Raw genomic sequence first — 12,495 nt, forward strand, 5'->3', positions numbered from 1 at the left:
TGTTTAATAAGGGATGGTTGCAGTTCTTGCAGCTGGAAATGCAATTCAGGAATTGGCATACTATTGACAATCAACAAATTTGCTCATATGATTATAGATCATGTCTTGTTCAGATTATGAGGCAGCGAGGTAGAATTATTATCAAAAACTCTTTATTAAAAGCAACTATTTACAATAAGAGAGTCCTGGTGAAATAATAAGCAAGGTAGTTCTAATCAAGACCACCCAGGCAATGACGGATGAACAGGCATGGCTCCAGGGTCAGACTGTGGCAGAACAGCAAGGCAGAATTCAGCTAGCTCTCTGCTTGAAGCTGTCAGACTTAGTGAAGCTAGACTGCATGGCAAAGCAGAAGATGGAAGCAAGGATCTGTGAGCTGGCATGGAGGTAAGGCTGAGCTGACACACGGAGGCTAGGCGAGATGGAACTGGATCCACTGGGCAAGGCTTGACTCTGGAGATTAGGCTGGGCTTGGCAGGATCTTCTAGTCAAAGCTGAGAACTGGAGGCAAGGCAACATTGGACTGGAGATCCAAGGCAAGGCGGATAGCTGGAATCCAGGCTGGACTGAACTGGAGACTCGAGACAAGACTGTGGGCTTGGAGCGAGACTGGACTGAACTGGAGATTCTAGGCAAGGCTGGGGCTTGGAAGCAAGGCTGGACTGGACTAAAGATTCTAGGCAATACTGAGAGCTACAAGCAAGGCTGGGTGCAAACCTGGATCGTGCTAGGATGTGGCTACAAGGTCCTGAGCTGGACACGATGCTGTGTTCAGCAGAGACAGAAAGAGAAGGATCCTCTGGAGCAGCTTGTGCAGGAGGCAATTCCGCGGAGGCAGAAGCCACTGGCGCTGTTTCCTCTCTGACTACAGGTGAGTAAGGACTCTTCTGCAAAGGCTGTGAGCTTGAAGGATCAGTTGTCTCTGGCAGCTTGCTCTTCACGTGTCTGCCTTTTATGCCAATCCTTTGCGTGCCTGTTTCCTTCTGCAGCCAATCAGGCTGCCTTCTCCTTCGCGTGTTTTTCTGCATGCCTTTCCTGTATGCTGATTGGTGGATTCAAAGTCTCCTCCAAAATCAGTGTCTCAAGCTTCTCCCACTCTGCTGAGTCAGTTCTGAGTTTTGTTTTCCCGAGTTCTGCCTGGTAATTGTCTGTTTCTCCTTCTGACTCAGAATAGGTTTCATTTTCTGAGTCAGAGGCCAGCTGAAACCTCACAGTTCATTTGTTAAATATGCATAAGTTCTTGGCTCTGTCCCCAAAATTCAGACACTATCAAAATAAAAAAAAATGTCAACTGTTGAGCTTGGTAGCTGGGTAAAAGTAACTTTGGAAAGGAAAATCAATAGTTTTCTGATGTGTTTTGTTTTGTTTTCAAGGGATACAACAACATTGTTGAGCAACATACGGGTGCATGCATTTGCTTTCTCCATTATTGGTATAATATCCCTGAGATGATTGTAGAGCAAAACTGAAATCCTCTATTCTTTACTGCTTATATTAACTTTAAATTATCTACTCACAACCATGAGAGTTGGGGGCAGGGACCATTTGGCCTGGGTCTCTAGTCCAAAGAGACACTGAGACATTTGCACTCATGCTCTCTCTTTATCTCTCTCTCTCTCTGGTGTGTGCGTGTGTGTGTTCAGACTATGCTCACTTTATTGTTTGGTCTTACTTTATTACTTTCCTTCAAGGGAGCTTGGTTTTGTTTTCATGTATCATCATACAGCTAGGCTTAAAAAAAATGGAAGAGGCATGGAACATTTAAAATTATCAGTGCTGACATTATGCCTGATTCATGTACAGCCTTTCAATAGTTTTAATATATTTCTAAACAATACAAATTCATACAGCAAGGACAACTAATGCACTTACTGTAGCACAATTCCAGTATTCCAAAAGAATATTATTGTCTTTGGGCTCCTTCCCTGCATCTACCTAACATATATCTGAAACCTGAATACTTCATATGTTTTCATGTCACTTCATTTCAGCATCTTTTATGGATTCAGCACTTAATCTCACCTATGCAAAAAGGCATTAGTCAATTAAATTGTGTGGTACCCTTGGGCATAAAGCAAATATTCTCATTTCACAGCCAGGGAATTTGCCTTCTGGAGTTAAGCATTCTCGGGAGGGGAGGGATAAGTGAATGTCTGACAGTGACTCACATTTCAAGCAGGATTCAGAATCTGTGTCTCTTGCTGCCTTTATTTCTAATTAAATGGAGTTTTGCCTGGAGATAAGATTTAAAATACCAGAAAAAAAATGTCATATGATTTTGATAGTTTGCACTTCTCAGCTACATGCTATTTTTGTAAACACAGCTTTAAAAATATGTTCAATATAATGTCTGAGCTGATTTCACATCTCTTCAAGATGGGGGTTAGTAAATATGATGACAGATCACAAATAAAATCTGATTACATGTTGACATCACAATATAAATATAAGATCAATATAGAATAAGGAGAAATCAAGGCCTGAGCTTTTATAATTGGATGTAAAGTGGACTACTCATAAACAACAAAAAAGAATCTTCATATACATGCTATGGGGCATTCCAGTAGCAGAAAAAAAGAGAAAGAGAGTGAGAGAGTTACAGACATCCTTATTTACTGGAACTTGTTCAGCACTTGTGAATTCTAATTCTGGCAACAGACCAAAGCAGTAAAATTTGGTTTCTGCCATTCCTAATGTCTATGAGCAAAATTGGCTTCTAAATTGTGTAGAACAAGATTCAGAGCTAAAATAAATTAACTATTGTTCCTTATATATAATCAGTTATAACAAGAAATGGTTTAATAATATTTTATTGTAAATAATACAGATTTTTACCTTACTACATACACAATCATTTATTTTGAGAATTCCAACTTTATAATTATAATTTAAATCTTTTATTTAAAACTTTTATTTTACAAGAAGTTCCATAGTATTCCATTTTGTGAAAATATAGCTGTATATAATAGTTTATGTACTCTGGTCAAAGTGTATGCTTCAGTAAATCCTTGACTAAACCAAAGTTGACATAACCTCTACATGATACAAAATTAAATATGACATCTATCTGCAGATTAGAATGCATATATTTTTATTGTTGTATTGCTGCAATATCCAATCTATTTTCAGCTTCAGTTTCTTCATTGGAAATGTACATCAAAGAAATATTATAAAGTACTGACTGGAAGGATATCCAAATTTTTGCCCCTGCCATAGATGCTGTTTTCTTATTTTGAATTTGTAAACAACTGCAAACAAGTAGTACATCGGCATTTAAATTTATAGAAAGTGTTGGTTTAACTTTGTGCCATGTAAGGTTGTCAGCTTTTGTCCATTCAGAGATTCACTGAAGCATAGTTTAACCAGGGGACCCAACAACTATATGGATTTTTTTTTCACTGCACATTTATTCTGATCCATCCATCCATCCATTTATTTAGTGACTTAAGAAGGTTGCCCAACTCCATAAGCCTCTTGTTCCAAAGATATAAGAAACTTTGTGAGGTGGTAGTATCACATACTGTATATACTTTTTGAGTTTAGTTTAGTTTAGTCTTAGTGATTGCATTATTTTAATGATAAAGGTGGTTTATAATTCAAGGGAACTTAAAGAAAAAAAGATTACTATAACAAACTTATCATACTGCTATATTATCACTGTATTGCTCAGACACTGTATTGTTGTTAATATGGTATGACTATCACAGGATTTTTAAAAAATCAATAAAGTTGCCTCTAAAAAGTTGTTGAAAAAGGAAAGCAAAGTTAGGATTGGAAAAGCCAATAATAAATAACACAACCCTGAAACCATCAATATGTTTTTTTCAAACAAAAGTGCACACTGTGTGCCTGAGACCATGTCCGTGTCTGCCTTCTGTCAATCACACATATTCTTTTATTAGTCTAAGATAGAAAATAAACAACAAGACTGACAGTTTTGTGTCCTTTGGCATTTTTATGTCAGCACCACAAAAAGAAGAGGGTATTATGTCATCAGTCAAGTCCATCAAGTTTGGTTTGGGCTGCTGTTTGTCTTTTAAAATTCTGTCTGTCTACCTATTTATTTACTTATCTATCTTCAAGCTAATATTTATTATATATTGTTAATTCCAGATAGTTACTGCAAATATTAATCTTCTAAAGTTGTTCAAGGCAAGGTGTATAGAAGTTAAACCTACAAGAGTTGGTAGAGTGATCTGTAGTAAATTCATTGGATTATTAAGAACAAACTTTCCAGGAGACACACAAACACACACCCCTAAAATACATTGCTGATATGAAAAAAGCCAAGATAATTGGGAATATTTTTGTTATTACTGAAGGATACTTTTGCTATGGAAACAATAAAGTCCCAGGCTTACAGTTCTATAAATTAACCCAAGATTAAACAAACAAACAAACAAACGGTAAAGCTTAGAATCTCTACCTCTGCTTTAAGATATGACTAGATCACAGTGTTGGTAGTACGTAAAGTACATACTTCATCAGATGGCTTTTTGTTGTTGTTTTGGCTTATTTCAAATTACTATAAAATTGCTATCTGGACATATGTTCATTTTCTGAAGTTCTGTGTCTGGTTTTGATGGGTTTATTCACTTTATCATGGTGTGGTCAGAACCAAAATAAGTTTGCTATCTTTAAAGTTTGAGAAAACGCAACCAAAAGTTGCATTCTTAAACAAAATGGTGTTTGTTTTTTCTGTAGAGAATAGTTAAGCAACAGTAACTTACTTTACTGTTATATACTGTTATATAATGTTATAATGACATTATATAAACTGCCTATGTAACTTTTCCTAGTAAAAAAACACTTCCCTTCTTGTTTCTGTTCTTTCTAAGTTCATCCTTGCCATAGGAAAATTGGTTCCTCCTAATACTATTCACTGATTAGAATCCCATTTCAGTATATTTCCTCTCATTTGATTTACAAAGTTCATGGAAGCCCCAAATACCCAATAAACAACCACATCAATTTATTTCAGTTTCCTAAACCTGAGGTGGATAAGTAGACTATTAGTCATCTCTAATAGCATTCAAGTCCTGCTGTGCTGCCTTGCTGTGGTGGGCTGTGGTGTTTTCCTGGGAGGGATGAGTGAAGAACACTAGGAGTGTATGCCAACAATGTAAATTTCCAGCAAGATCACCCATGTGTGAAGCTCATCCTTGCTGCAAGCTAAAGAAAACAAGCACCTACAGGGGCAGCAGTAATACAGGAAAATGCTGGAGGCAGATGATCATTTTAGTGACAATGGGAAAGGCATCAATTCATACTGCATGGGAAAGGCAATGGTAAAGCACTCCTGTATTTTTACCATGAAAACCACATGAGTAGAAAATATAAAATGCTGCTGAAGAAAAGCTGAGGATCTTTCAGTGTACTAATTGTATTTATGACATGGATAGACTAAAGCCTTCGGGGCTTCTAATTGCTGATGTTGCAATGGAGGAAAAGAAAATCTGAAGCTGCAAATACAGAATTACAGTTGGAACATGGAACCTAAGAAGCATGAACATGGGAAAGTTCAACACAGTGAAAGATGAAATGAAATTACTACAAAGAGATATCTTAGGCATCAGTGGATTGAGATGGACTGTGATGGAACATTTTCAGTCAGAAGGTCACATTGTTTATTACTCAGGACATGAAAAATGAAGGATCAGAATTACTTTTATAGTTAGAGAGGTTATAAGAAGAACAGTGCTTGGCTATAAGGCAATCAATGACTGAATAATATCAATTAGACTTTTTAGACAACCCTTTCATATAACAATCATCCAAGTTTATGCTCAACTACCAATGCAGAAGTAGAGAAGGTTGATGGGTTTTATCGTGAAGTTCAATTAGAAATTAACAGAACATGTATTACAACAAGCAGTATTACAACAACATCTGGAACTTGAAAACAGACATGGAAAAATAAGAAAAGTCTTTCAAAAGATCTCTGAAGTCAGAAGGAGGTTCCAACCTCAAATGTGTATGCTAAAGGATGCCAATGGACAGATAGTAACTAATTTAAAAGAGATTAAACTAAGGTGGAAGGAGTATATAGAAGCACTGTACAGTAGAGATGTCAATATACAAGATATCTTAGAAGATACTCCTTACTTACAAGAACCTCTATTCCTAGGAGATGAAGTTAGATCAGCACTCTGCTCATTACCAAATTGGAAAGTTACAGGAACTGATGGAATACCCACTGAAATATGTCAAGGAACAGAAGAAGAATCAGTCAAGGTTCTAACCAAGCTATGCCAGAAAAGTTTTATGAGTTTTATGATCAAGTTCAATTGCAAGCAAAATGTGTTGCTTGTACTTGGAGACTGGAATGACAAAGTTGGAAACGTTAAGAAGGAAAATGTAATAGGACTGCATGTCTTAGGGAACCTACAGAGAATACCAATTATTCTTCTACCCAAAATGGAGTAGGAGAATAACTGATCATTTTCTGTCATTCCTATGATTCCTTCATAGCTAACACTGTCTTTGAACAACCAAAATGACACCTATACACATGGATATTACCAGATGGAGTACCTAGAAGTATCATTGACCATATTATTGCTAAAAGGAGGGAAAATGGCTCAGTTACAGTTTCAAAAACATGACCAGGTGCAGACTGTGGAACAGATCACAAACTGTTCATGTGCAAGTTAAGCTAAATAAAAAGAAATCCAACCAGTTTCCGTAATATGAACTTTACAATAAATCTACCATTCAAGGAGAACATAAGGGTATCAATTTGAAATCCTGAACCAGAGGAATTATGGAATGAACTTAAACATGTTTCTAAGATTGAATATGAAAAGAAAGATGAAGAAACAGAAAAACACAAACTAGATGTTAGAACAAACCATGAAATTTGTAAGAAGATGAGAGAAGCCAAAGCCAAGAAAGACAAAAATCTCAGAAAGGAACTTAACAAAGAGTTTCAGAGAGCTGTTAAAACAGGCAAGAAACAATATTACAATAATATATGTAAAGACATTAAAGATGTAAACAGACATGGAAAAAAATGTTTTAAAAATATACATTTAAACCAATAAGGGTGTTCCAACCTCAAATTGGTATGCTCAAGGACCACAACTGACAAATAATAACTGATTTAAAGATCAGAAAAAGATGGAAGGAATATACTGAAAATATGTATGTATGTATGTATGTATGTATGTATGTATGTATGTCAGGTTCTTTTGTCTCTCCATGTATGGTTTGTTCCAGTAGCCTGATTGTCCTGGTTCCCCAACATCTGACACAGATTGTCAGATTGTCCTGGTTCCCCAACATCTGACACAGACCTTGTTAATCTGGGTGATGTCTAAGCTGGCATGACTCTCTTAGTTCATGTCAGTCTCATATTTTGAGGTAGGCAGGTGAAGCATTAGGAAATCTTTGCCCAAGGACCTCTACTGGTAAGGTAGGTACAGCTGGGATTTGAACCCCAGTCTCCTGCTCCAAAGGCAGCATTCTAACCACTATGCTATCTAGCAGCTAGACCCTCTCAAGTCCAGCTTGGAGATTCCACAGAAGGTTGTGGAGAATGAAAGAGCTAAGATCCTGTGGGACTTCCAGATCCAGACAGACAGGCAGGTACTGGCCAATCAACCAGACATCATAGTAATAGACAAGGACTAGAAGACAGCGGTGGTCATAGGTATAGTGCTGCCAAGTGACAGCAACATCAGAAAGAAGGAGTATGAGAAGCTGGAGAAGTACCAAGGCCTGAAGGAGGTAATAGAGAGGATGTGGAAAGTGAAGGCCAAAGTGGTTCCAGTGGTGGCAACCTGGGAGAGTGGCTCCAACAGATCCCAAGAACATCAGATCTTTCTGTCCAGGAGAGTGCGGTGCTAGGAACAGCTAAGATACTGCACAGAACCCTCGAACTCCTAGGCCTCTGGTAGAGGACATGAGGTTGAGGAAGACACATACCACCCATAGGGGTGAGAAGGGATTTTTTTACATACATACATACATACATACACCCATACACGCATACATACATACACACACACAGAGTATATTTTAATACTTTACAGTAGACATATCAATATCCAAAATACCTTAGAAGACATTGCCTACTTACAAGAACCTTTAGTACTAGAAGATGAAGTTAAATAAGCACTCCAGTCTTTACCAAATCAGAATGCTACAAGAACTGATGGAATATCCACAGAAATATTTCAAGCAACAGAAGAGGAATCAATTCTAACCAAGCTATGCCAGCAAATCTGGAGAACAGTTCAGTGGCTGACACACTGGAAAAGATCAATTTACAGTTCAATAAAATGTGGAAATGATTGTACAATTTCCTAAAATTCATTCTTTCCTCCCCCCGCCCCAGCTAGCATTTTCTTCGTCTCTCTCCATCCTACTCCTTTATCAATAGCTTGGCATAAGAAAGCAGTCTTAACAGACGCTACTGTATGTTGGATGATTTTTTACCCATTAAATCTCCAATATGCGTTTAATATTTTGGAAGCACTTACTTCATTTCAGTGTATTTTATAAAAGTCATGATTCTCTTCAGGCAACATATGAGAGATGGGGATTCAGCAAATAAAATGTATACCCACTAAAAGGTATGTACATTCTTAATGCATTAGAAGACACCACATGTTCAGTGTAGTAAAGTGAAAGGATAATCTAATCAATAAAACTGAAATTATGGAACTTCATTGGGCTGTGCAAATTATATGAGGAATGATTTGAAACTTTGTTAAAGCATCAAGGTCTTTTGCAAGACTCACATGTGTATTTCAGCAGCTGTTTTCATGTTTGTATGACTGCATATTCACTTCATTAGTGGTCCTTGTGGAAGTATTGTCTCCATGTGAGCATTCATGTAGAGAGAGCCAGAAATAGCTTTATCAGCTGTTGTGTGAAACTTGCAAAAATCAGGTTTGTTTTTTGCTTTTTAAAGGTGCTTTGTTCACACTCCTACATATTGCAGCTTTGGAAATATTTACATATTGAAATATATTTTCTACACACATACACTATTCAGATAACTGAAGACTGAGGATTAAATATAGCATAGTAGCTAAGTGATTGGACTTCTGCCAAGGAGGCCCTGGTTAAAGTCCTCACTCAGGCTCTCATCCTGGAGCAACTTAGGAGTAACTTGGAGGTTATAACTCACTTTCATTACAACCTTCCTCATTATTGTGGAAATAAATTTTGGATATAGCCTATATACATTGTCTAGGGTTCCTGGACAAAAAGTGGGTTATAAATGCAATAAATATTAAATGATACTGAACAATCTCTTCTGAGATGTGTTTTTATGTTGCTTTTTAATATGTCCTTCTTGCTTTCTTTTTGCTGATAATTTTAGTTAGTTTTTTTAAAAATTGTTTTTGCTTGATAAATCTCACAGAATTAAGTGTGCTTACTCATTTGTTTATGCTAGTCTATGACCATAATGAACAATTCATTTATTCATTTACTCAGTCTGCCTACTGAAAAGTTTTGTATTTAAGAGAGTTTTTACCAGGTAAGTATGCATAGATTTGCAGTTTTAATATTGCCTTTGTTTCTTTCTTTCATTTCTAATTATATTATTTTTTTAAAAATGCAAATGCTTTTTAGGGCAGAAGGAAGAGTATATTTGTGTAAGTTTGGATATATAGATATACTTTAGAACGAGGATGGGGAATATGTAGCATTCCAGAGACTTTAAACTATTCTTAGCAGTGATCTATAGTAAAGGATTCTACTTCAAAAATACAGTATATGAAACACTAAAGGTCTCCCCTTCTCAAATTACTTTTTCTTTGTTTCTTTTCTTTTTAAAATAATGGGCTGGCCATTTAGCTCAGTCCAGGTTTCTCTAGACTTCTAATTTCTAATAAACACATGGCCATTCCTGGAATCTAAAGACATTAAAGAAAGATCTTCAGGTATCAAGTGAACCTCTCACAACATTTTGTCTCATCATTCAGCTGATGAGAATAAAAGACTACACAGGCAAAATATCAAGAAAAAATAAGTATGTTTAGCAATAATGTAAGCAAACATAAAATTGTGGTATATAAGCTCCATATGTTGCTTAAGCACTGATTGAATATGATGCATCTGGTTTGCAAGAATTGCCATGTTGTTGTTGTTATAAGCAGCAAGCACTTTAAGTGCATATATTTCAAAATACTGTAACATATAAAAGTGGAATTAACATTAGCTTTCTCTTTTATATCTCTCCCCACAAGGACTGTGCTTTGTGTGATGGTAACAATGTACTGCCTCCCAAAAAGACTGTTTTACAAAACTGAAAATATTGTTTTTCTTTTTCTTTGCACTTTTGTTTTTGAACAGTAATGTATTTGTCAAAACTGTCCTTTAGAAAACACTGTGTACATAAATGGCATGCTATATCAGTTAATAATATATATATATTAGATATACTGTAACTATATTAGATAAAACTATATTTCTTCTAGCTCCAAATTAAACTGTCACACAGAATGTAGAATTTACTACACTTACTAATGAATATATATATATATATATATAAATATATATATTTCTATATTTTTGGTTTACAGCCTTGAGGGACAATAGGATTGAACTACTTCGAGCTTCATGGCATGAACTGACCATCAGAGTCACCGATGTTTCATTGTCAGATGAAGGGCAATATACCTGTTCTTTATTTACTATGCCTGTCAAGACTTCCAAGGCTTTTCTCACTGTTCTAGGTAAGCATGTCATACCGAAAATAACTAAGTTGGAAGAGCAGATTCAGTGATTACTAGCACTTCCTAAAAACTTTAGAAAAAAATAGCTGTACTTCAATGTAGCACTCGGTCACAAGAAGAAGCCTGATTTACCCTTGGATCTATATAGCTTCTTCTTCCCATTCATCTTTTGTTCCAGCCATGAAAATAGTGGAAATTTCCTCTTCTGTTCTAGGGTAGACATAGTTCAATGATAAGCAGACTGGATTAAAGATGATAAATACAGCACACCAATTTCATAAAATGCGGTTCAGATTTGCCTTTTTTCCACTATTCACAACTGAAATTAATTACAGTTCATCTAGGTTGAACTTGGCAAGATATCATTAATAAAAACCATGAAATGAATCATTCAAAGTTTGGAGGGCAAAAGGTAAAGAGAGGGTGTATAAGTTGAGGGGAAGGGGTAAGTATACTAAAATCCATACCAAATACAAATGCTAATATTTTGGGATTGATTTTAATGGGTAGTAGGCTAAAATGAATGCAAGCAAATAAATAAAGTTATATCCACATTAGCTCTATGTATGAAAATGCATTAAGTCCAGTATTGCCTTCCTGAAGTGGTAAATAATAGTTTTATGACTGCTGAATTTACCTTCCTTGCTACTGGACAATACAGAAAGCAGATTTCTAAATCTTGTAGACATGAAGAAAAGCTCTACTCACAAAACAGGGAGGAGATGATTTTTAAGAAATTTCACATGGAGGACAAAATTCATACTCAATTTACAAGACTGAATCTTCTCTTTTTTTATAATTATTTTTCAACTATCATGATGCATTCATAGCATTATGGAAGTCTTTCCCCAAAATGAAGTTTACTGTACTATAATGGTGCTGCTACTCAAAATCTGCAATATTGGGTTAAACTGAAAAAGTGTTTGACTAACTCCATGAAACAGATAGCTCAGGAATGTTCCAAGGCATAAGAGAGAACACTTATTCAATTTACCCTTGTGAATTTGGACACTATATCCTGAAATTTTGCACTTATTACAATTTGTACATGGCAAATTATAACTACAGAAAACACACACACACACACACATGCACGAACACACACATACATACATACTGCACAGGAAAACAAACTATATAACCTTACTTGTAAGAATTGTATACATTAGGTAAATTACATACAAATATTGCATACAAACACATTTAAATTAATAATAAATTAAAGAAAAAATTGTACAAAATGCATATATTAATAGAAATGAGTGTAGCAATGCAAACTGCTGTAATAGACCAATTGTAAGATTATATAATGAGAAACTGAACAAAATAGAACTTGACAGATATGCTCATTTCTGAATGTTTGTCAAAGCCATGATACATTTTACAACACAAAGAAGCAAGAGTTATTTTTAGATATACGTTCAATCGCCCAAAAACCTTGTTTTTTTTTTTCCCCCAGAAGGGAATATGTTTCATTGGTGCATGAATAAAATGGTTCAAGAACTTTTAATTTATTTTGCTGTATTCCACTGTGTCATTTCTTCCGAATATTTCTATGGGGATGGTTGGTTCTTTAATGACTAAATATTCTGCTGTTTTTCACAAGACTTACGCAATTACTAAAAAGGCAATAATAATAATAATACAGTAATTTCAAAACTATTTGAGATATAGATTCATGAATTACAGATCAAGAATGTCTATTCATTGATGTTCATCCCAAAACGTTACATGCTAGGATGTTGAAGGGAAGTTGGCATCTTAAGGAAGGATAAATTGTGCAGATTGTTTTCCTTTATTTCTG

At 35.6% G+C, this 12,495-nt stretch overlaps 1 protein-coding gene across 3 annotated transcripts in view; it reads left to right on the forward strand.

Annotated features, from left to right (window-relative positions):
• CADM2 (cell adhesion molecule 2) overlaps nucleotides 1-12,495 on the forward strand; it is a 465,617-nt gene that overhangs the window by 316,897 nt on the left and 136,225 nt on the right. For all 3 annotated transcript variants that reach the window (XM_063305494.1, XM_063305496.1, XM_063305495.1), the window contains one exon: nucleotides 10,539-10,691. In XM_063305494.1, coding sequence (XP_063161564.1) covers nucleotides 10,539-10,691 — 153 coding nt within the window. The remainder of the gene's footprint in view (nucleotides 1-10,538; nucleotides 10,692-12,495) is intronic.

The sequence above is a fragment of the Candoia aspera genome, chromosome 5, assembly GCF_035149785.1.
Source record: "Candoia aspera isolate rCanAsp1 chromosome 5, rCanAsp1.hap2, whole genome shotgun sequence".
Taxonomy (NCBI): domain Eukaryota; kingdom Metazoa; phylum Chordata; class Lepidosauria; order Squamata; family Boidae; genus Candoia; species Candoia aspera.